This window comes from Lytechinus pictus, chromosome 8, assembly GCF_037042905.1.
Source record: "Lytechinus pictus isolate F3 Inbred chromosome 8, Lp3.0, whole genome shotgun sequence".
Classification (NCBI taxonomy): Eukaryota; Metazoa; Echinodermata; class Echinoidea; order Temnopleuroida; family Toxopneustidae; genus Lytechinus; species Lytechinus pictus.
The window spans coordinates 4,235,324-4,262,615 of NC_087252.1; the positions used below are offsets into that span (position 1 = coordinate 4,235,324).

Genomic DNA, 27,292 nt, shown 5'->3' on the forward strand with positions numbered 1-27,292 from the left:
ATGTACAGTATGTAGCCACATGACATCGCGAATCGCAGATGGGGATTCCCCGACGACTGTATTATCACAGCCGAAACACAATTCTCCATGTTTGTGTGCCGCCATATAAAATAAATGGGCCAGGCTATTTCGAGTGATTAGAAAGCGCGCTGTACATAATCCTTCAATATTCCTGTTTTTACAATATTTATACGTTCGGAATTATATTGGATCACTGGAGTTTGAATTACACCAAAATCTGCTCCTCAGTATAGACGGGGAATAGAAATGATGATGCTGAAGTGGACACTGATTGTGGGTGTATATTCCCTCTCATTGATAACGAGCGCAGAATCTGGTAAGTATATATATTCCAGGCTAATATAGTATTTAGCAATGATACAAATAACTAATTTATCTACCAACTAACACATGTCACATGTTCTGCATATAGGTCGTGTTATTTTGTGGGATTTAGTGATCGATAAAATTAATAGATAAATCAAATGAATGCATGGTAGAACTTTTCCCTCTAAAATGTGGCAATTTCCGTTATACTCTGGGATTTCCAAATTATGACTCATGCACCATGATGTAAAACAACTAATAGGCATAATCGATGCTACTGCATTTACTGGCTACTTCATACTACTAATACTACTGCTTCTACTACTACTACTACTACTACTACTACTACTACTACTACTACTACTACTACTACTACTACTACTGCTACTACTACTACTACTACTACTTCTACTACTACTACTACTACTACTACTGCTGCTGCTACTACTACTACTACTACTACTACTACTACTACTACTACTACTACCACTACTACCACCACTACTACCACTACTACTACTACTACTACTACTACTACTACTACTACTACTACTACTACTACTAGGCTACTACTACACCTCAGGGGCGGAAATCTCTCCAAAAAGGTAGGAGGGGGCACGGGGCTGGGAAATTTGACAACCCCCCCCCCAAAAAAAAAAAAAAAATAAAATAAAATAAGGTCATCTCGTCCTAAAATAATGTTTTATTTCGATTTTGAATGATGTACTTCTTACCATCATAAAAGACCAATAATAGAAGGGGGACATTTGCTATTGTGTCCGCTACTATTTTGAGTAGGGGGAACACGTCCCCCCTGTCCCCCTGGGATTTCCGCCCATGATACTACTACTGCTACTAACACTACTACTACTACTACTACTGCTGCTGCTGCTGCTGCTACTATTACTACTACTACTACTACTACTACTGCTGCTGCTGCTGCTACTATTACTACTACTACTACTACTACTACTGCTGCTGCTGCTGCTGCTACCACCCATGCAAAGGACGTATCCCTGCCCCCCCTGACGAGCTTGAAATACCTTGTTTGCCCCCCTGACGAAAATCCTGGAAAATCCTAGGTACGCTAGTGCCTACTGATCATCCAAGGGTGAAGACTTACAACATAAATATAGTATCAAATTATTTGGGTGAAGATATTCTTTCCAGACATATATAATGATTATGCATTTATGGCATATTTTTCCTTAATATTGGGTTTTGTGAGTTGTCATTTTTTTTACTCACTCGGTATAACTACCATCACCACCTAAATACTTATACACTATGAAATAACGTCATATGTAGACAACTTATCAATGGGACTCAAATTAAAAATGGAAATTTTCTTATCAAAAAGCAGTTATCTCGATCGTATTAATTTCAGCAATGAACTACCTTTTTAAAAGAAATATTCGTCGATATTGATAATGATAAACACCTATTGGTAAGCTGTATTTGTCCTATAATGTTTGTGAACTATAGCCACTGTGATTTATATTTGGCTGACGTGGATCGCCATAATTCATAAATCTCTTCTTTTCCAATGCCAATGTCAGCTAATAGAATGCTAGTTGAACGGAAGAATAATGTAATGTTTGTACATGGGAACATTCAAAGGCATTATGTATATAATGCACCGCAAAGCTCAACAAAGAACGTGGCATTGTCTGCTAGCGTGGGTTTGGGGTTTTATTAATGTCATATTGGCGCGGGGTGTAGGGCTGTCGAAATGTATTTTAAGAGCAAGAGGGGGAACAGAGACAAAAAGAAAGACAGAGAGAGAGAGAGAGTAAGAGAGAAAGAAGGGGTGGGGGGCAGACAATGGATATCATAATGTATGATTATACTTTTTTTTCTGTTTGGCTTCACAATTGCTGAATTGCTGTTTTACATCAATGTCCTGATGGATAAAAAACACATAACGTTACAATAATATTATGATACAAAATACATATAAATATTTAAACTTAGCTATTAAAATATGATTTAAAAATACTGTAAATAATTATGTTAAGACATTAAATAATGAAATTACTTAGCTACAGAAATATGATGATAAAATACTGTAAATAATTATAGGGAAGGGCGAAAAAAAGTTGGAAAACAAGAAATGATATAAGAGATAAGACAAAGAAAGGAAAGAGTAAAGAGAGAAAAGAAAGAAATAAGAAATAAAGGAAGGGTAAATATGAAGAAAGATACGAGACATAGAGTGAAAGAAAGAAGAGTAGAAAGAAAACAATTAAGAAAGTGAGAAAGAAAAGAAAAAAAATATTCACACACCCAACATTAAACTATCCAGTCATCAATTACCAAGTCTGCAATGCAATAACAAAGCATAATCCAAATAATAGGGCCCTGTCTACCATGAGGCTGGGTTCACATAGAAGTATACGGTATACGATATACGGTGAGGAATGCTATTGGAAATACTGTAGTTATGTTTCCAAATTTATATTTTAAGGTTTCAAACCTGTATCAGCCTAATTGATTTTATCAATCATTCCTATTTTTGCTTTGATGACGTCATTTTTAGGGGGGGGGGCTTGATTCTCTACTCCCCCATCCCAGCTCTGTGAAATCATAGCAAAAGTAAAATAATAAATAAATCATTAGTAAACAATATTTTCTTGAATGAAATATGTTTCCACATTATTATCGACTTATTATAAGAATAATTAAGTAATTAATCAAACATGACTCAGCGATACACAACAACACAGCTCAAGTAGCCTTTGCTGCAGACCTTTTTGACCTTGTATCTTCAGTCATTTCAAGGTAAAAAAAAGACAGAACGAAAAATGCAGAGCCCACATAAATCATACAGCATGCATGTGCATGAGATAAACTCGGAAGTGCTGGATAACTTAAATATGACGGCATGTGCTAAGAAATTCCAATAAAATGAGTACCAAGAAATCATTTCATTTGAACTTACCTCATTTAACCAACGCACACAGTAAATATTATAGGGAAATTCAAAACACCACCTGTCACGTCTGTATACGCTGCACGAAAATCGAACAAGTACGATTCCTACTATACTATACTATACGCAGCTATACGGCATTTTCGTATAGTGCCTTCTCATGTGACCCGGTATTAGGAAATCGTATTGTTCGATTCAAGCTATTCGCGTGCCCTCGAAAACGTGCACCGTATACCCGAATAGTATACTTCTATGTGAACCCAGCCTGAACACTACGCTGCTACCAACAGAAATGGGAACAGAATGGGAAATGCACAGTAGAATCATTACAATGATGCTGCACGTGATATGTATTAACATTGGAAGAGCTTTTTATACATTCTCTTGAAGGAGTTAATTGAAGGTAAATTTTGAAAAATGTGGTAAATTATTCCAAATTTTTTATCCCGAATATAAAATAGACCTCTTAAAACATTCCAAGTTCGGTTTGGGTAGTATAACATTGAGTGTATCACAATTTCTAGTTCTTACGTCATGCCTATCAACTACCAACTCAATATTATTACATAATCTTTTAGGAGTCATTCCATGTATACACCTAAACATATATGTCAATTCGGATTCCTAAAAACAGTTCTTAAAATGTCAATTTTCTGGTCTGAATATTGATATTTGCAGCTCGCACTTTGCGCTCGCATCATTTCGATGGTGAAATATTTATGGTCTTAATGAATACCTACACCAAATACTTAGAATGCCCCTCTTTAGGTCTGAATTTCCAAAAATTTTCAGCTAACGCTTCGCACTCGCATTATTTTGGTGAGACAGGTACATATCGTGATTACAAAAATTTTCTGCTCGCGCTCGCGTTATTTTATAAGTGAGATACATATCCGTTTAATGGCACAGTCCTTAAAGATTTCTTTATTAGGTCAGGCTTTTGAGTGCGTTTCGCGGGCCCACTCAATTTCTTGCTTGTACCCATTATGACATGACCCATGGTATGCCACTGACAAACATAACATATAGACTTATGTTTTTTAAATGAATTATAGATAATCAAAATTACTAAGAAAATATAGTTCTAACAAGTATGATCTACTACCAAATCATTATAACATTCACAATTTGAAGGAAAAGGGTTTTCATCATAAGCACCAAGCAGACTGCTAGAAAATACCTTACAGGGAGGGGGGGGGGGGGGGTCACATCCGGCCCGTGCCTCCCCCTGTAGAGAGCTATAATAACAATTTGTAATGTAAATATGCCGTTTCTACCGAAGTGTACCCCACCCCCTTTTGAAAGTGAGGATTTTTTTGTTTTGCTTGTCAATTTTTCCGCGGACAAAATGACCTTAGATTGTAGGTGAAAACCTTTTTTATTTAATTTTGTTTGTTTGTCAAATTTTCATCTGGAAAATGTGCCTCCCTTTTGGAAAATCCTGGATCCGCCCCTGCTTACAGTAGTTGTTTAAACAGTTTAAACAATTGTTTGAAATCTAATACAACAAAGTTAATTTGTTAATATCTAATCCTCAATAACTTCAGCATTGCTTTTAAACTTTTTAACAAATACTGTAAGGTTCATGTGATAATATCAGCATTTGATGTTAAACAGAGTTTTTACTGGGTAATAAGAATTAAACATGGATGCAAGCCCAATTATTATAATGAATGTTCATGCAAAAAAAAAAAAATCTTCCTTTTCTATGTACATGCTTTTTACCGCAGAATGAACTTTGGTACGAACAGAACAAGAACGGAAATATAATTTCCGAAACCTATTGTAAATATCCAGTAGGAAAATACATCAGTATATGATACATATTATATCATTATGTGCAAGTATTTCCTGCATAGTTCAGTAGTATTTTGTTGTTGTTGACTTTACAGACACATCGATAATAGATGACAAACTAAGGTCCACGATTTATAAACAAAAATAAAATGTTATCACTTTGAAATGGATATTCCGTTGATACATAATATAATTTCATTGGATTTTATTTAGTTTATTTATATTTGCTGTCTTTTGTAAAACCTTTTTTTCTTTTACAAATTCACGTTTTCCAGGAGAATTCGAAAATCCCGTGCTGTCCCAAAATCCATGTGTTTTCCCGGGGTTTTCCGTATCTTGGGACAAACAAGATAAAGAAAATGGGAATACTGACTTATTAATTTCTTAGACAAAAATAAAAGAAAATAATTTGTTTATAATCATTTTGGAATGTGGGGGGGGGGGGGTAAAAACTAAATGGGAAATGTCGTAAGCCTAGAAAAAAACAAATTTTCACTCATGATCGTCCTTCTTCACCCTGTCAATTTTGCAGCCCTTGTAGTTACCACGAACCTAACCGCAACAGCTTACAAGGGCAGAAGTATAACCCTCCCCTGCCGGTTCGAGGGTGAACCGACAGCCGTCTACTGGTACAAGCATAACCGGACTGCACCCGACGCTGAACCCAAAGTTCCCGTGCAGTTCTTTCAAGGAAAGGTGTTCAATGAAGAGGAACCGCGGTTCAACATGACCGCAGATTATTCGATGGTTATATCGGATATCCGGATCGAAGATGAAGAGATGTATTCATGCAAACCGGTTTTAGAAGACGATTCGACAGGAGAAAGTTTCACAAATCTAACTGTCATAGGTAGGTTTGATTGATACGTAACGTTCTAATAATGTCAATAAAAACAGAAAGTAGTGTGGAAGAGTTTCAACGAATCACAGATTACTCTTAATGTTCACCATTCTCTATCATTATTGTATAGGCCTGTCATATAGGGATATATATATATATATATATATTATAGGCTATTTCATTGGCAGTATTATCGAAATTTGATTAAATTCAGTGCCGACTAAAACGACTTATCTGTCAAAAATATCTACATTATATTTCAATTGAAATTAATTTTGTTTGAAAACAATGTTGTTCTGTCGATTGAGTCTGTTTCCTGTTTGGGCAACCTTTGGAATTTATTATAATCTTTTGTTCGAATCTGAGTCATGAATGATCGTGGTTATCTGCATGGTGCATGCACTATTGGTAACACGACATTTGCTCCTGCGACATTTGCTCCGGGTTTAATTTTGTCTAAGATGTAGGGTAAAGTTAGGGGTATGGTGTTAAACCAAGGGTTGAAGTTTGTCATTCGATTAGTGTGTGGAATTTAGAGCGGAGAAATTGTCGCCGGAGCAAACGTCATGGAACCGAACTATTACTTATATTAGTAGGCCCTAATGGTTATCAATGAAATCACTGCTCTAGGGCGTTCAAATTCAATCGTAAATCATATTCTTTTCCTTCAGAAGCAATCTAGCATTCTTACGTTGGAAAGCATTTAACGTAAAACAAAAATAGCACTTACTTAAGATCTTCATAAACGGTCTATGATCTATGATTGCAAGTGATAAGTTATTAATCGAAGGCTCCCAATTGCTCTTTTCACTATTTTTGGGAAACTTAGAATCTCATCACACTATTATTTATTTTCAAAAATTGTTACCGTTATGTAACCTTTTACTTCTTCCTTCTGTTATATTTTTTGTAGTATAGTTATGCCTTTTAAGAGTATTGTCAGCATTATAAAAATCATCATGTTTATTATCATTACTGTCTTTATTATTATTGATATTATAGATTACCATTATAATTATCATTACTACACTATAACATGAACTGAATTATTGATATCATTATTATTGTCATCGTAGTTATTATTATTATTATTATTACTATTATTATTATTATTATTATTATTAGTAGTAGTAGTAGTAGTAGTAGGTCTACTACTGCTACTGCTGCTACTACTACTACTACTACTACTACTACTACTACTACTACTACTACTACTACTAGTACTATTATTATTTTTAGTAGTAGTAGTAGTAGTAGTAGGTAGTAGTAGTAGTAGTATTAGTAGTAGTAGTAGTAGTAGTAGTAGTAGTAGTAGTAGTAGTAGTAGTAGGTCTACTACTGCTACTGCTGCTGCTGCTACTACTACTACTACTACTACTACTACTACTACTAGTACTATTATTATTTTTAGTAGTAGTAGTAGTAGTAGTAGTAGTAGTAGTAGTAGTAGTAGTAGGTAGTAGTAGTAGTAGTGGTAGTAGTGGTAGTAGTGGTAGTAGTAGTATAGTAGTAGTAGTAGTAGTAGTAGTAGTAGTAGTAGTAGTAGTAGTAGTAGTAGTAGTAGTATCACCATCATCATCATTACTATTGGTACTTGCATTATAACAGCCTTAGCAGACCCCCTCGAGCCAGTCGTCCCGGACTGCAAGCCAACCGAGCCCGGTAAGTGCGTATATGAAGTAGTAGGAGTAGTCACGGAAAGTTTTGAGCTCAGATGCCGAGTCGACGAGGTGAAACCTGCCGTTACACTATCATGGACGGCTCAGGATGGGACGGAGAGACCATCGGAAGAAACTCCTTCAGGCCCCGATGAAAATGGACTTTTTAGTGTTGTTTCAGTGTTTACGGTGAGCAATATAGACCCCTACATGAGGCAAACAGAGAAATATACTATATATTTAGATAAGTATTGGAACTGTAGTTAAGCAATTTAAGTAATCAAATCTGATGAACTACTTAGTATCTTTCTCATAAAATAGGCACATGTGCATGATGTGCTAAAGCTCTATACCAGAGGTTCTCAATTTACGACCCGCGAAGCTTCTCAATCTGGCCCTTTCTAAATCATTTTATGTTACAATATTTTTTTTTTCTCTTTGCCTCTTCCTTGAGGATTTATTGTTTCAAAATATTTACATATATACATATTTACATAGGAATAACTTTTTTTCAAGAGTCGAATGATATAATATTTATAACAGGAATTACAATATATCAATAATTTTCTTGACCTCTAATACACAAAATTGTTTAGATCCGTAATGATTCAAATAAAACTTCAAATATGAAACAAATTCCGTGATCAATCTCTCATTGCTATGATTTAGATTCTGAAGGTTGCATTTTACATAATGATTATAAACTACAAACTGAGCAACATTGATCGTCAAATTAATAAGTTCAAATTTTGGGTTTTCTATTTTATACCCAATTAACAATGTTTTCATAGTTATCACCATTTCTTCTTTGAAAATGAAATAAATCATCCTCGATATGATTTTCCAATAAACTTTAATCTTTTTGCAAAAAAACAGAAAATGGCCAATGGTCTCGATTTCATTACAGATTTCGCATTGATTTGTATTTACAATTTTCCACTTGAACAAATTGTCTCTAGAAGGTAATATTTTATGTAACAGTCTGAAATTGAATTGCTTAATTCTGTTATCTTTTATCTTTTTGAATTTAAAATGAAGGATATCTTTCCAAACTAAATTTTCTGGCAATTTTAGTTGTTTTCCCCAGATGTCCAAAATATAAAAATCAACCTTCTTTTGTTGTAAAAACAACACATAATATTGTTTTGCTCTGGTGCAAGTTATATTAATACGTTCACCAACAGATGTATCAATTTCTTCTTGTTCTGAAGACTCATTTTGCTTTTCTTTCATCGTACTTATTTTTTTAAGCCAATGAGCAGGAAATGCTTTTTTTAATTTTAAAAATCTAAAACTAAATACTAAATTATCAACATCAAAAAAGTTTCTAAAAAATGATATATCTTTCCATTTACCTTTATATACAACTTGTTTAACATATAAAATACCAACTTCTTTCCATTCCTGAAAATTTAAAGGTTGTCCATTTATTGTAATATTACTATTATTCCATAATGTTTCACGATATATATTTTCAACATTCTGCTCATTTAAATATCGTAATTGAGCCCATGTATATAGAAATTCAATATAAAACATTGGTAAACCCTTTTTTCGACAAAGCTTTAACATGTGTTTTGGATGACAATTCATTTGAAAACAGTAGGGGATTTCTCCTATGTAACTTAACCAAAACGAGAAAAGTGTTTTCCAGACTGCATCATAATTATTAAAAAAGGAATTTATCCAAGACAATATAATTGATTTTGATTTCGAATATAGATCGATCATACCAAGACCACCTTCAACTATCGGTCTGACACAAATATTACGTTTAACTTTTTCACGCTTTGAATTCCATAAAAAGCAATACATTATCTTATGTAAACCCTTGCATATATAGTCTGGCATTGGTATAACCGAACCAACATAAACGATTTGAGGCACAATTAAACATTTTATAATAATTATTTTACCATAGCATGTAAGCTGTCTCATTTTCCATGTTTTTAATATGTTATTGACCTTTTCAATTTTCCCTTCCCAATTTAGCTTTCGTATATGCTCTTCATTTTTTCCCACAAATATTCCTAAATACTTAACAGGATCATCTGTAAAATCGAACTCGCTTCTTTCTAAGTTAAATATCCCTATTTTTAACATCTTTGTCTTATTCCAATTTACTTTTGGACCTGCAATATTACCGAAATTATTTATCTCTTTCATAACATTATGAAGGGAATTAATCGAATTGATAAATATCGTCGTATCGTCTGCGAACTGTGTTATTTTTATCTCTCTGTGTGGTAAGCATAAACAATTTCCTGAAATATCTATTCCTCTGATTTCATCATTTTCTTTAATACGAATTGCTAAAATCTCTGCAACCAAAATAAACAACAATGCTGATAATGGACACCCTTGTCTTACACCTTTATAAATATGAAATGATTCTGATAACCACCCACGCTGTAGTACTCTACCGTGAGCATTTTTATATAACATCTTAATCCAATTTATAAACGATTCCTTAAACTTCATCCGCTTTAATGTTTCAAACAGAAATGAGTGGTTCACATTGTCGAATGCTTTTCGAAAATCTAAAAAAATTATAATGCCACGGGAACTTTTAAATTTACAATAGTCAATAATATCTTGAACAAGCCTAACATTTTCGGATGCCGATCTACCTTTAATAAATCCACATTGATCAGTTGAAATAATTGATGATAAAATTTTCTGTAAACGCATCGCTAAAACCCGAGCTGCAATTTTGTAGTCGATATTGAGTAAAGATATTGGTCGCCAATTGTCCAGAGATCCCCTATTGCCATTTTTGTATAATAGAGTAAGAACTGACTGTCCTTGTATAAAAGAGAGTTCTCCCTTTTCATACCCCTCATTTAAACTATTTATAACTAGATCTTTAATTTCATTCCAAAAACATCTGTAGAATTCCACACTTAGACCGTCACTCCCGGGTGAACGGTTTAAATTCATGGAAGACAATGCTTTTCTACATTCTGTTTCAGTAAGCAACCCTTCACAACTTTTTGCTTCTTCCCGAGATAAGCATGGTACCTGTACATGAGTAAAATATTTATCAACATCTGTTTCGTGTATCGGTGGACAATACAAGTTTTTATAAAATCTGTGAATATCTTTAAGAATCTCGTCATTATTAAGGACCTTTTTCCCATTTTTTTCAAGAAAGTGTATTTCTTTTTTATTTCCTCTTTGCCTTTCTAGCTGAATAAAATATTTAGTACATTTTTCTCCATTCTCTATCCATTTTTCTCTTGATCTAACATAAGCACCTTTACACTTATTTCCATACCATTTGTCTAACTCTTCTTTCAATTTATTCATTTTGTCTATTAATTCATCATTCATATCAGTATCAAACATTTCGTTGTAATGCCTTAATTCTCTTTCTAATTTCAGATAATACCCTTTTGCTCTAGATTGCTTTTCCTTTGCATAACGGATACTGTATTCTTTAATCTTATATTTACAAACATCCCATTGTATTTGTGTACTCATTCCTTTCGTTTCAAACTTGACCACTTGTATCAAACTTTTAACATAATTAACATAAACCTCATCATTCAACAACGAGTTATTAATCTTCCAATAACCTTTACCTCTTTTTTCTTGAGATATTTTTATCTTTAATGATATAGCATTGTGGTCACATTTTAATGCGGGCCTTATGTCTGTTGAAAAGACTGAACCCAAAAGACCTCTACAAATCAACCAATAATCTAGTCTTGAGTGTACATTTAATAATAATTGTCGCCAAGTAAATTGTTTTTTATCTTGGTTACACTTTCTCCATATATCAATTAATTTGTTTTTTGCTTGAAAACTTTTAAAATTCTTTTTTGGTAAATAAACATTTGATATGCCATAAGTATCTAATATTCTATTTTGTACACAATTCCAATCTCCACCTGCTATAACCATATCGTTATTAGGTTTACATGCTTTTACCCAGGCATCTAAGGACTTGTAAAAAAATTCTTTCTCCGTGTTCTTTGTCGGAGCGTAAATGTTTATACAAAAGTATGATATTGAATGACATGAAAATCGAATAATGATAGCTCTACCATCTCCTTTACAATTAACAGAAATAGAGTTCAATGAAAGACCCTCACGAACAAGAATGGCTACTCCTCTTGAGTGATTTGTGCCATGGTCAAAGAAACACTGACCTTTCCATTCCTTCTTTACACTTTGCTCTATATTATGTAGCCAAAAAGTTTCTTGGAGAAACGCAATATCACATTTCTGATTTTTTAACCATAAGAATATCTTGTCTCTTTTAAGCTTGTTTCGTAACCCCCTCCCCGGGGGGGGGGGGGGGGTGCACTCGACCAAAAAAGTGGTAGGGGTGTGCCGCGGGCGAGACAAAAAACGGGGGCCTTGGAGCGGGCTCATTGTAAAAAGGAGGGTCCTCGGAACGAGCTTTGGAACTACAAATGTTTGTGAAAACGGGGGTCCTTGGAACGGGTCGCCTGTGTGCGAGTGCGTATGCATCCCTATGGAACGTACATGCAGCTAGCCCGGCGGCACGACTGACGGGCGCGCTAGCGGAGAGGCGATGGTCGGACAGCGAACTGCGGCCGCTTTTCACCAAAATTGCGACCGGAACGGCGTAACGGAAAATATGCGAAGCCCTGGAGCGGATTTTTTTCTTCTTTTTATCTCGAGAAGAAGAAAATGCTATGCTCTGGAGCGGCTTTCTATGTTCTTTTTCTCAATAAGACAAAAATGCTATGCCTCGGAACGGAAATTTGAGTGTAAAAATGGGGGTCCCCTCCGCGGCACATACCCACTATGCATTATATACTGAGTGCCCCCCCCCCCCCCCGGGACCCCCTCACATTCAGGGAAACGAAATGTAACATAGACTTATCTATGAATCGATGGTTTGACATTCTTTCTTTCTAACTGCTCATCAATTTCTGTAATTTCTTTCCACTCACTTATTTTTGCTTGTGTCTTTTCGCTTCCTTTTAGAGGGTTTTCTCTTATCTTGTACCAATTGTAGTGGAGGTGTTTCAGCTGACAGCGTGGTGCCCTCGTCATCGCTATCGCGATCGCTTGTTTCTGTTTCTGAGCTTGATCCGTAATTACTCTTTGCTCTATCTCCTTTAGACTTATCTCCAGGATCTTCGTCTGTAGATGAAAACTTACCATCGCTTTCCACGACGATAGCATTCATCACACTATGCGCTTTTCGTGGTCGACTAGCTTTCTGATCTGATGGGGTTGGGACGGGTAGGAAATCCTGTAGATTAAGTTGCTTCTTCGCTTTTCCGCTGTATGAAGTGCTTGAAGTGAGGCTAGCAGCGGCGGCTTGTCTCGGGCGATCGTCATCTAGTCGAAGATCCGTGGCGTCCGTAGTTTCCGTTGCTATGTTGGTTGGGCACTTGTTTCTCACGTGCCCACTCGCTTTACAGAGGGAACACCTGATTGCATTCTTGCATGAGGATACGTGATGCCCTTTCTCCAGGCATTTCGAGCATGTAGCGACGCTTCCAACTCCCTGTTCTGGCTGTCCAAGATGGTACAGTCGACCGACGAAAACCTTCCCGAAAACGAATTTCCTAGGGAGGGCTTGGGCGGGTGGTTTGATGAACAAAACTCTATCTCCATTCAGGCAGCTCGTCAGTTGTCCATTAACTCTTAGTTTTTGTCTGATGATTTCACCATGAATTTCAATGTTTTTGGTTTGAAACTCAGACTTGATAAGTTGGTCACTTACTGAGAGTGGGATATCCTTGATTACCACACGAAGGAGATTCTCATCCCTGGTTTTGGTAAATGGGTTGAGGTCATGTACAGGGGTAACTGCCCCACGAAGCTCTAAGCCACTCATTATCACTTTCACTCTGTCTTCATGACGAACGAGGTAAATACGCCATAAGTTACGTATTTGCTGGATACCTGATATGTTAGTAGGTTCTATTATCTTGACTAACGACATGTACAATTCCTCACCCGATATTTGTTTTGTACTCACATTTCGAACATCCTCTGATTTAACAAAAACGGGTTTAGTTCCACTTGCGTTAGCCATTTTTAGAGTGAGACTGGGTGTGGCTTTCCGGAATCTCAGCTAGATTTCTCCCTTTCTCCTCAGAAAAATTCACTCCAAAGCGTCTCAGATTATATAATTTACTTTTTCCTTCAATCTTGTTCCAAATACACAACCTGATGGCTTATCAGTTTTCCGATGATTTGCGATTTTAATTCTCAATCTGAGAGGGTGACAAAATTACGCCTTGACGTTGAAATTGCGCCCTCTAAACTCATGTTACAATATGAAATATGCCTTAATATGATCGCATTTGTGACCATGCAAGCAACCATGAAAAAAAAATGATAGTCCAGACAATTTGACTTTTAATAGTAATAATAATAGCTGGATTTATAAAGCGCTTTTTGCCTGAGGATACAAAGCGCTGCTACTATTACCCCGGCTTTAGCTCGAGCTACCATCACCGGCGCTCAGTGCATTCAAGGAATTACTCCTGCCGGGTACCCATTCACCTCACCTGGGTCGAGTGCAGCACAGTGTGGATAAATTTCTTGCTGAAGGAAAACACGCCATGGCTGGGATTCGAACCCACGACCCTCTGTTTCAAAGGCGAGAGTCCGAACCACTAGACCACGATGCACCCATTTTAGCAAAGTTCAATGAATTTTGAGTCGTATCTGTCTGTACTACGTAGTTTATGATTTGATGTTATGAAAGATAGTAACAAGCCATTGCACATATTACATCCCACAGTTGGATTTAAACGTGAACGTGCAGATGATACTAGTGGGATTTGTATATTTTCTACAATGAACATGTTAAATAATTCATACCAGAGCACCTTGACCAGTAAACATCTTGCACCAGTTCATTCGTCTGGCAATCACTCATTTTGTACCAAGGTTTCAGCAACTTGTTGTTCACTTTCCCACTGAATGGAATTGATACAAATTAAGAGAAGCTTCAATTATTAGAATCTACAACAGCCCTGGTATACAAACTTGTAAATGATCCTTTCACTACACCTGTGCCCTCAGTTCAAATATTTGTTGAAACTGACATTTATAAGTTTTGAAAATACAACTTTCTTTAATGATTACTACTGAATATGGTTGCATTTTGTGTATTTGCATTAACATGGTTATGGCTAAGACAATAAAATAAAAGATGACAGAAGAATATCACGGCCCAGTTTCCCAAGACGTCAACGGTGGCATGGGCTGACAACACTCCAAAAATAATAATTGCTCACAAAACAATACGTCATCACGGTCCTGAAGTTTGGAACACTTTGCCGAATAACATCAAACAAGCTACATCTCTTTTTTTCCTTTAAAGCTTTGTTAAAAAGGTTTCTTGTATCAAAGTATTTGTAAAAATCTCACCTGCACGTGCACCCACATCTGCACCACTTCACCTGACCCCTTTACCCTCTCCCCCTTTTTTCTTAACATTTCAAATAATTATGTGACATCATTATTATAGACCCATGAATTTTTCTCTACAATGGTTTTCATGTAGCTGCCTTCCTCTGGCTGCTATTCTCTCAAGCATTTTGCTTATGATAGCTAGCCACTGCATTTTATTTTATATATTATTGCTTACATGTATATCTATGTAAATTATTCTTCTATTATGTAATCGTCGCAATTTGTAATTATTTCATTTATTTTTGTATTTCTTTATATTCATTATGATTACTGTGTTTCATATATTGAATTTTCAATAAATGCAGAAACACCTGCAAAAAAAAAAAAAAACAGAAATTTTCGACTCATTTTCGGGGGGAATAATAGAAAAAAAAAAGAGGTCGGGGAAAGAAAAATAATCCCCCTTTTTGCGGGTGAGAGAGGGTCCCCCTTATATATGTTTATATATTGACCAAAATTTAAATGACTGATGTCACGGCTAAATCACATTTTACCCACCTTTACCCTTTTTTTCTCTTTTAACAACATGCAGGTATTTCGAGGCGAGATAGGGGAGACCTTTGTTTGTAAAGCCACTGGTGATAGTGTAAACGGAACATCAACATTATTGGTAACAGTAAAGTATCCTGAAAGTAAGTTAATTAAGCTCCATTGTATTTTTTAAGTTTTGACCACCGTACCGAGAACCAAGAGTTCAAATAAACCTTTACCATGTATACTTTTAACTTTAAAACAGCAAATGCGGACAAAGGAAGGGAAGGGGGAAAGCTACCGTTTCACGTCTTTTAAAATAAGGGTTTGGATACTACTTCGTTCTGACAGCGATCCGTATTTAATACCTGTACACTCTAAAAAATGTTGGGCAACATACGGTCCACACAACAATTGGTTAAAACTTTATCCAATTCTGGGTAGTTTTACACCAATAATATGTGCTTTGGGTGAAAACTACACAGTATTGGTTGAAAACTACCCAGAATTGGATAAAGTTTTAACCAATTGTTGTGTGGACCGTATGTTGCCCAACATTTTTTAGAGTGTAGATGAATGCTAAGATGTTACATCGCGACAGTATAATTAAAATTCATGACATTGGCGTAATGTAAATGGTATTTAGGTGGCAGTCGCTGATGTATGCATAATTGCGAGAGATCAAAACATTTTGTGGAAATATTAGATATTTGATGTAGATTTGATAGGTTACTAAATGCAATTTTTGCCAGTAGGGTGATCTTAAATAATTAGCTACCTTTGCCGCCAATATTACATAATATTACATAAAATGCTAACAACAGATAGAGTAGACGGTCACGCTGCTTGCCTCCATGAGCAGTTGAGGTGCGCATAAACATTCCCGTGGAACGCCCTGCGCAAAGTCAGAACTATCACCCTTTTGATTTTAACATTCATTTTCGCAGAAGTTTAATTCATAATCGAATGTTGGCTTATTCTATTTTTCTTTCCATCCCGTTACTTTATTACTTTTCTTTTCTTTTCTTTGTTTATGTTTTATTTTCTCTTCTTTTCTTTTAATCGACAGAAAAAGGCCTCTCTGGTGGAGCGAAAGCGGGAATTGCAGTATTTCTAATTTTCCTCATAGTCATCGTCGCAGTTGTTGCAATCGTCTATATAATGTGGAAAAGTAAGTGAAAATAAAAAAAAGGGAACATTATTTTTTTTCGGAAAAACATGACATTACATAATCTTTGAAATTTACCCCTAATTTAATACATTTGTTTAGTTTATTACATAAAGGCCGTCTTAAGGAGATTTCGATTTGAGAGGCAGAGTGGCAAATCCCATTTTGGAGTAAAATTATGTTATATTCAAAGGGTTGCCATTTTGTCCATGTGCATGCATAACAATATTCTTGCAAATGTTACCTAAAGCGATCATTACTTGACATTTTTCAAATACTCGCTAGCCACCTCCCCCCATACCCTCGTCAAAGTAAATTTTACAAGTTCTTTGAAGTGCAGTCATTGCTGTTGACGCAATTGGGAATTACAAAGAAAAAAATAGAAAGAGTAACACTATCATGACTACACACGTGGAAATTGATGGGTGCATGGATGATGGGTATAGGTAAATATAACTTAACTTTGAAGAAACTGCGATATATGTGAATGGAGACTATGTGAAGGGGGATGCAACAAATTTAAACTAATAAGAGCTGAGCGCATGTAAAAAGAGAGTAGCTGTTAGTATGAAAAATCGTTTTATTTATGACGTCACAATACAGAACGGAAGAATCAGAAGCCGGAGAACTACCCAGACCAGATGCAGCTCTTAGCCCCATTTCAGGGTAAGAAGACAAGATCATGTTAATATAATACTCGTTCACTTCTGGAAGTGATGACATGCAATTAACACCACGTGTTACACCTAAAGTCGTATTCGAACTAGTACTATTATCATTATATTAAAAATGACTGGTTTGATCGTACGATTTTAGAAATAACTTGAGATTAAGTTTTCACCGACGGCAATTTACAGGCCACTCAAATGGGTGAAATGTATAGTGATAAATTATTTGTTATATCTTGCCAATCTATAATGAGTTTCCATCACAGTGGTGTAATCAAATCTCACTAATGATACAAGGATTATAGAAAATAATCATGTATATTTGGACCGTGGTTCCACATCAATGCTGAGATGTTATTTGAGAGAGCATGATATATACATGTATATATATATATATATATATTTCCATGGAATCAAATTGTAAGCGAAGATATTTTGGATAGCACATCACTAATGGAAAGAGCGCAGTGTCTCACAGTGTATGCAGTTTGAAAAACAGTCATATTGTAAAATATTGTAAAGTGTAAATAGCATCTTCAACACACCGATTCACTCTTTACTGGCATCCACAGTGTGTGATTTATCTTCACACTGTAAAATCTGAGCCTTTGACAGTGTGAATCACATCTTCACATTGTCTGCTTTGTGAACACACTGACCCGTATTCTGAAGTCAGGTTTAACTTAGACCATGCATGGTCTCACTCTGTGCTAAAATTATGGAAAGCCAAAAATGTCAAAATTTTGTTTTCATTGTATATTTCTCATGTGCTCTTTCCTAACTCGAGAATGGCAAAGAAAGCTATCTCAAGTTTTCCTTCCGAAACTGTTAATAATGAACTGAGAGAAAAATGAGCTCATACATTGAAAAAATAATGTTAGATGTTTATGCCACTATTGGCTATCCATAGTTAAACCAAAAGTTCAAAGCAGAATTTAAATTAAACCCGACGTCATAAAACGGGTCACTATCTATATCTATTTTGAATACTCGACACTTTATAACTCTCCACAGTGTGAAATCGTGTTCCCACTGTTGAATTTGATGATTAATAGTGTAAATTCACAAAGTTCATTATGTGAGCACACTGTGAATACATTGTGAAAACTATTAGTATAGAACCGTCCACAAAATGAAAATTATTTTCACAATTAATTGAAGAATGTTGACAGTGTGAATTAGACCTTTACACAATCTTCTATGTAATCACACTATGTGGCAATGTGCTATGTCCAAAATGGGTATAACGCGCAATTTACTTTTGCTTCTCCAGGGGACTTCAACGAACTGGCCGAGAAACTACGGGATTACAAACCCGGATCATTTTCCAACTTGGAGAAAAAAGAAGACCGAAGTTGGCCGAAGGTGACCCGATTAGGAGTATTCGGGGTGACGCATGCCGGGAAGTCATCTCTTGTGAGATCTCTCACCTATTCTCTGAAAGGTAACAGATCAAAAGCAAGCTTGGTGATCATAACAAAATCCATTCCATGATTTTCATTTTTTTTAAATTCATGTTAAAATTCAGTTTGTGAGATAATAGAGCTGAAACATTTTTACTAGATTAATCAATTTTCCCCTTCTTGTCAAAGCTCCACCAATCAAAATGTCTGATCTGGACCACGTGACACGGAGACTTTAAATAAGCTATAGGTTTGTATATCGATTCTAGTTGGTTGATATTGGTATTTTTATACAATATACAATGCAACCATTGTCCTGATTGGCCTATGTTACATTGAAATGGATCGCAAATGTTTATGTTACCGGGTCCAATATTCCAATCAAATGAAAACGAAACCTTTGTCTATATTTAATGGCCCGTATTCTGAAGTCAGGTTTAACTTAGACCATGGTCTAACTCTGTGCTAAAATTATGGGGAGCCAAAAATTCAAAAAATCTGTTTATATTGTATGTTTCTTATGATTACTATTTTGTTTCATTTTGCTTTCATAATGAAGAAAAATACTTCAGTTATCATTCCCAGACAATTACGAACAATTTGGGTGCCATATGAGTTAATAAATTGGATCAGGATGCATACTGTAAGGGGATTTGTGCTCCAATTGGCTCTCCATATTTAAACCACAACTTTAAACCAGGGTTTAATTCAAACCCGAGTTCAGAATACGGGCCAATGGGTTTATCTTTAGATATCTCCTCTTTGGTTCTTCCGTTCTTTATTAGGAGATTTCATCGCGGTGGAGGTAGCCCAGTCCCACTCCATAGGAGGAGTCACCGTAATCCCAAAGACGTTTGCAATCACTGATCATATATCTGTGGTTGATAACAGAGGGTTGAAAGATCTCGATGTTTCATGCATTACTGACATCATGGACCAAATGCGTGAGTAATCAGAATGTTAACTCGTATATACCTTACCTGGAGTTATTTATATCATTTGGTTGGAAGGGGAGGGCTGTCCACTAGCGTACCTAAGGGGGGGGGCAGGGGGGGCAGACTGCCCCCCTGACGAGTCACAAGCAAAAAAAAAGGAAGCGAAAAAAGGGAAAGAAAAAAAGAAAAGAGGAAAACGAGAAAAAAGGGAGAAGGGGAAAAAGAAGAAAGAGTTAAAGAGAGAGGGTAAAACAAAAACTGGACTGCAGACTGTCGGAAAAAATGAAAAACTGTCGGGCACTCGGGGCTGTTCCAACTGATTTGGTTTTTTAGTTCCACCATCTTTGTCGGTAAATGTCAATTAAACTGTACACTTTTATTGGTAAATTGTGATTTTACGCAATGAGACTTTTAGAGCTCTCTGTACCCATAGTGAGGATGGACTGGGCTGACCAGGGACAGGAAAAGGGTAGAGAACAATTTTTAAGTAATATAATTATAACAATAAAAATTTCGCTCGCGCCACGCGCTCGCATCAATTTTTTAATTGGGTACTTAAGATAAATGTCTAGTTTTCAGGTTGAAAATTTTCAGCTCACACTTCGTGCTCGCGTCAATTGATTAGTTAGAAACCAATTTGTTCAAGGTTACAAAAAGTGCTTATGATATCCAGTTCTTAGGCCGGAATATCAAAAATTTCAGCTCGCACTTCGTGCTCACATATATCTATTTAGGTATATCCATCCTGTTCATAGATAAATGAAGTGGTTAGAATGTCCGGTTTTCAGTCCGGAATATAAAAAATCAAATATATTAAAAATACATAATTAGAAACCAATTTGTTCACGGTTACAAAAATTGCGTAGAACATCAAGATCTTAGGTCGGAATATCAAAAATTTCAGCTCGAGCTTCGCACTCGCATAAAGTTCCATCCTGTTCATAATTAAATGAAGTGCTTAGAATGTAAAGTTTTCAGGTCGAAATATCAAGTTTTCAGCTCGCGCTTCGCGCTCACACCAATTAATTGTTTTTTACTACCATCTTGTTCATAGTTTTAAAAAAAAAGGTGCTTATAATGTTCACTTTTCTGAGGGGAATATCTCAAATTTTCAGCTCGCTCTTCGCGCTCGCATCAATTAATTATTCAGTTAGAAACCGATTTGTTCATGGTTACTAAAAGTGCTTAGAATATCAAGTTCTTAAGTCGGAATATCAACAGTTTTAGCTCGCGCTTTGCACCCGCACGTCTGTTTAACTGTAAAACTGCTTAGAATGTCTAGTGTCCAGTTAAGAATATCAAAATTTTTAGCTCGCGCTTGGCGCTCGCATAATTTATTAATTTATTAAGGAAGATACCCATCCTATTCATAGTTAAGTGCACAAATGTATCGTTTGAGGTCTAAATTTTTGGAAAATTTCAGCTCGCGCTTCGCGCTCCAATTATTATTTTTATATAATTTTAGTGTAAGTTGTTAGGCACGTGCAAATGAAAGTGAAGACTTTTTGGGGGGTGGGGCTTGTCAAATTTTTTGTAAAAAAAATGTTCCCCTTGAAAATCCTGGATCTGCCCCTGGGTTAGATAAAGATGAGTATTGGTCGTCGGACGTCAGTAATCGGTACTGATATCTGTCGGTAAAGGCCTAGCTATACCCCTGCTTACACATTCCTCTGGTTATTACCGTCCCCCCTTTCTATCCTATGTACCCGATCCCTTCGTCCGCCTATCTATATTTTCCAATTTCAATTCCCTCAACCTTCTGACATTCCTGCCAGTGAGTGAGTGATTTTCCCCATATCTAGTGATATATCATGTTACTGTCGCATATTTTTTCACGTTCATATTTATTTTTTATGAGTGAATGAATGGAAATAAAACAAATGCAAATCAATACATGAACGCAACTGATTTCAATGTCAAATACCTCTTTTATAACGTCTCCAAAATGAGCAGAATTGGGAACATAATGTAAACACCTTCAAAGAGGAATAAAAGAAGTATTTTGATATAAACATTGCAATTACCACTTGATTAGAAATATATCGATCACGATCCAATACATTTCATTTCTAGAATGATATACAAAAAAATAATAATTTCGACAATAAAGTGCAATCGCCCGATAGCAAATATCAGTAGTAGCAAGATCCCAACTGTTTTATTGGGCACCCCCTGGGTAACCTTTCCCACCTTCAGTGCCACTTCCAGACCTACACATCCAAACGTTTATGAGGGGTGGGCTGCAAAATGCAGGGCAGCAGGGACTGCGAGGTGCCCAAATATCCTCGTGTATTTGTAATATTATGACCGAATGTATAATTTCTGCAAGTTTCATATCATGTAAAAAGGCTAAATAATAATTGAAAAAAATGTTCGCTCGCTTCGCTCGCTAGAAAATTAAAAACTGTGAAGTTGATATTTGGGCAATGATTATCAGCCCCCCTTGAAAAATTGTGCCTATACGTCCATGCCTACTACCTCCCCCCCACCTTGCTCATTCTTGTCGCTTGCCCCCCTGACGAAGTATGCCAGGTACGCCACTGGGGCTGTCCCAACCCTCTCCCTAATTATCACAATAAGGGTGTTTGGGGTTAAATTGCAAAAAAGGGGGAAAACCAAATGTGATTTTCAATTTGTTTGATGAATCTTTAATACAAAATTAACACAAAATTCATTATCAATTTCAAAATAATCGATCTTCCTCGATTCATATTTCTTTATATAAATTGCTTGACCGACCACGACCCCAAGGACTGCATTAGTGATATCAATGATTTTCATTCCAAGCGTTTTTATTTTTCATGTGTCGAATGAATAGTTAAATGTTACAATATAACAATATAACCCCAAAAATGGTACATGATGATTGAAGCGAATTGGCAATAAATCTTAGATACATAATACAAAGAAAAATTGATAGCTTGATTACACATGATGTAGAAAACATGGCACATTAAAAAGGAAGCAGAGCTGGTAGAAAAATTAGTGCCTCTGTGATTAAATACGATTTGTAAGTCATAGAGTCAAAATAAGATTGTACATATAAAATCATTGACCATTATACATTGCCTTCAAAACATAAAAAGTGAAAACATCAATTTAGAAAGGAGGGCTATGAAAAGGGCAGCATAAGGGTAATTTGAGATTGACTTGGGAAGAACGACTCATGGTGGGCATGTAACTATTGTCATGATTGTAAGGTTAAACTAATCTTGTGCTATCTTACATCTGACTATCATAAGTTTTACAGTGTAATTCTCACCATTTCTTTCTTCTTTAGAAGGAAAATGTAAACTCTTGGATGGAACAGTCGATTTTCCGATCCTGGTGTTTGAGTAAGTAATATATTAACTGGGACTTAAAATTTCAGATAAAAAATTATACGGAAGCATCGAAAAGAATAGTCATTAAAATTATCGTCACGAATTGTATTTCAATGATGTTGTTTCATTGTTGCCATTGAGATTTGTTGAAATAATTTTCATTATTAATAAGATAATAATATTAATAATTTCAATACATATGACAGTAATTATGTTATGTATTCTACTTGCTATAATTTCCATTATTATCGTTACCATTATTGTCATCATTATTATAATTATTAGTAGTATTATCATAATCATCATCATTATCATCATCATCATCATCATACTTATTATCATCAACATCATCTTGATAAACAATCATTTATAAAACAGAGATAATGTCATTCCTATTTCTCTTGGTGATTTTGATGCGAAATATTGTATTTCCTGTCCTGAAATTGTTCTTTTACTCTGCAGCGCAAGGCAACCCGTCAATGCACTGGAAAAGTTTCTACCAGACTTTGTGAAGGCGACTCGTAAGGAATTTGGTAATCAAATAATTTTTCTACTTTCTCCCTTAAACGTGTCTTATTTATGTCGAGGCAACATATTGATCAGTTCAGTTCAGTTCAACTTTATTCAATTCCAATATCAAAAACATTTAACAACACATTGGATAAAAAATGCAATTCAAGATAAAATAAAGCAGTTCAATGGTATGTACATGCATATTGAATAGAAAAAGTATTGAAATTAGGTATAGCTGTAAAAACCATAAAGGTCTTGTCAAGACAGCTCCCTTAATAACATAAGACTTGATCAATTAATAAAAGCGGAGAACAAATTCAGTAAATATTCAGTAAATAAAAATGAATTGCGTCTTGCACCAAGACAAACCCAGAACAAACATACATGATCCTGGTGACCTATCAACAACAACAAGAAAGTCACGGTCTAGAACCGTCATCCACAGCATATCCTTCAGCTGATCTACAAATCAACTGAGCTGCGCTAGCCTGGTTGACTATAGTCATGATAGTCTCGACTTTAGATGGGCTAAGAGAGCGAGCGAGGATGACTACAAGGCTGTGTTGCCGGCCCCGCTGACACGAGCTCACGCTGCAATCAAGAATTCTTTATTTTGGCAATTTGAATTCGAGGTACACCAAAATATTACTGAACACAGGCCTTTGGGTTTAGGCCCACTCACGAACAACATCAACATTCCTGTTTTCTTATTAAGCAAATTGAAATATCATGATGAAATAAATAGTAATTAATGGTGTTGTTTTAGACAAAGTCTGAAGACGCTCATGGCTCTGGACTGACAGCTACAAATATAAACAGTTTCCACAAATAGACCTTCAAATACACAATGGAAAAAGTGAGTACACCATTTTGTATCACTCACTGGAATTCCAGCTAATGAAATTTGATGGGACTGGTGCCCTCCCGCATGCTGCTCCGTTCACCAACAAGTTTAGGGACAGGCCCGGTTAGCTCACTGCTCACAAGAGCTTTAGGCTGCAAAGGGCAACAGCCCCTAAAGGAAGTCAATAAGAAGTCAACCAGTGAGTGATGATTTAAATGCTTACTAGACCTACTAAAGAAGTGTAATTTCTTATGAATCCGGGTTTATCATGTTTTTGAGGTTTGTTTGTTTTTTTTATTCTAGGTTCTCACCCAGCAATTGTGTTCACCCATGCACGCAACGTTGGCGACCGACAGGACACCATCAAAGCCCAGGCCACCGGCATGGGTGCCTTGGACCAGAAGATTTACTTCGTCGAAAACTTCACGGAGGACCCTACCGAACCTTGCTTCGAACGGCGTTTGGAGTTCCTGCGCATGCTGAAGACAATGCTGCAGTGTGCTGATGAGAATCTCGTGATAAGAGACAATAAGAAGGCCAAAGGCAATGGCGCGTCTAACGTCGTGGAGATGGACTCGGATGACGCTCCTAGACAAAAGGGGTTCTTGGGTTTCTTCAAGAAGAAATAAGTGCAAAGTCTCGTACACAGTGCGTTTATCCGCAGACCTGAACAGTCTCCTATGATGACATGCCTGGAGAAAAGAAATGTCGTTTTCGAAAGAGTGCAAATTATCCTCTTTATAAAGGGGAGCTAAGGATCCTCTAAGGGGGCACTCAGATGTCGAGATAACGATCTTGGGAAGTTGACATCGTATTAGCGAACGAACAGAAAACGAGATCTTGGATCGCTTCATGTTTACGTCCCTTCTAAGAGATGATAATGTGATGAGATGTCTACATCCTTTCAAGGGCGTAGGCTGGGGTAGTCTGGGTGCACGTGCACCCTCCCGCTAAGGCCGAGGAGTTCCGACACTGGCAAACAAAACGAAATTTTTACCCTTTCTTATGCTTTCAGCAACTGATTTTCCAAACTTTAGTTCCACCTCCCCAAGATGTGCACCTCCATACCACTTTAGTTCCTCCTCCCCAGGATGTACAACTCCCCATGCTCAAACTAGCCTACGCCCTTGCCTTTAGAAAAGATGCATGACTGTACTATTTATTTATTTTTTTATCTGAAGGGGAAGATACGCATTAACATTTTCTGAAAGTTCGAGGGAGCGAGGGGCGCTTTGCATTTTTTATAGTGAAACTAAAATTTGGTGAACGAAATTATGTTTTCACAAAAATTGTTGCGGGCAACTGCCCCTGTGCTGAGTACGGCCATGAAGAAATAATTAGATTATGAAACCTTGGATGTCATAGATGTCATGTATATTTACATAAATTGAAATTGAATTATTATCGATTTGATTATTATTTATAGGTTTTTCTTATGATTTCCATTGATAACAATTTTTATTATATTCATCATTATTGTTAGTCAACTAGTTATCAAATGCCTATATTGATTCATTATTCCATTGTTATTTTAAACCAATATTAACATTTAGTAACGCAGATATGATAAAAATGTAGTTTTAGCCTAAATAGGGCTATAGGTCCCCCATTCATGTATAGAAAAAGATTTTCGATAGACGAATGAAATTTTATCGTATGTTATTTGAATGACCACAAATATATTTTGTCTTTCTATGAATTATCATGTTGAAAAATGTATATCAAGGCTCGCTAATACTAAGAGTTCAAATGGACTGCACGAAACGCGCATGCAAAAATGATCTTAATTGGGCATTTTTAGCGGCCGAATATTAACCTTGGTGTTGTATGCCTAACCGATGAACATGTTGAATGGATAATTGTGTATATTATGGTTATCATGTACAGGGCCTACGTGTGAGGGCGTAGGATGCGTGTGTAAGTGTGTGTGTGGTATTATCAAATAACTAGGTGTCGGTGTGGGTATGGGTGGGGTAGCTTCAAGAAGGCTTTCTAGGCACTTGTTCACGATTTCCAGTATCCCTTTTCTGTATATTTTATATCTGTTTAAATCGACACCTTTTAACCACTCTTCTTACAAATTACATGTAAATGATTGCATATCAAAGTGCTACACATAAGATTGCATCTGAATTTTCAGCCCGTTCTATGCATGCTAGAGATTTTTATTAAAGGACAAGTCCACCCCAGCAAAAAGTTGATCTGAATAAAAAGAGAAAAATCCCAAAAAGCACAATACTGAAAATTTCATCAAAATCGGATTTAAAATAAGAAAGTTATGACATTTTAAAATTTCGCTAAATCTATATGCACATCCTGGTCGGTATGCCAACGAGGGGGCTGATGACGTTACACACTCACTATTTCTTTGTATTCTATTATATGAAATATGACATATTCTTATTTTCTCCCTCTTTTCATGTGAAATCGAGTGTCATTTGTCCCTGAACATGTGGAATTATTACTGTTTAACAATATGTGGTTTAGTCAAGTTTTACATTATTGCCAATTCTGTAAAAATTGACATATTGTATAATTCAAACATTAAAAAAAATAGTGAGTGATGGACATCATCGACTCTCTCATGTGCATATCACTGAGTTGTGCATAATGTTTTGCGAAAAATAAGCGAAACTTCAAAATGTCATAACTCTCTTATTTTACATCCGAATTTGATGAAATTTTCAGTATCAAGCTTGTTTTAGATGTTTCTCTGTTTATTTAAATCAACATTTAAAATGAAAAGAATTCATACTTCAGTTTTCTTACGATTCTCGTCACACCTCGAAAAATATGTTTTTCTCATTATTCTATTAAGTTATCTTTTAATAACTATTTTGATAAGTAATTTTTTTAATAACTCGGACTTGATATCAGGATGAAAGTTCCTCTTTTTATACTCTGTAAGTCGACCTGACAACTCAACTTCAAAAGGGTTACGTGTCATAGTGACAATATAGGTGTCTTGCCATTTATTTTTAATCGCCCTAGCTGGT

At 35.9% G+C, this 27,292-nt stretch overlaps 1 protein-coding gene across 1 annotated transcript; it reads left to right on the top strand.

Moving 5' to 3' along the window:
* LOC135155035 (uncharacterized) lies at positions 1–26,501 on the top strand. Its single transcript, XM_064103402.1, has 11 exons — positions 1–337; positions 5,589–5,906; positions 7,506–7,744; positions 15,504–15,603; positions 16,512–16,613; positions 17,214–17,276; positions 18,552–18,722; positions 19,467–19,625; positions 22,897–22,951; positions 23,402–23,472; positions 24,600–26,501. Exons 1-11 carry the CDS (start codon positions 268–270, stop codon positions 24,923–24,925), a joined length of 1,674 nt encoding a protein of 557 aa, XP_063959472.1. The 5' UTR covers positions 1–267; the 3' UTR covers positions 24,926–26,501.
* The last annotated feature ends 791 nt before the right edge of the window (positions 26,502–27,292 follow it).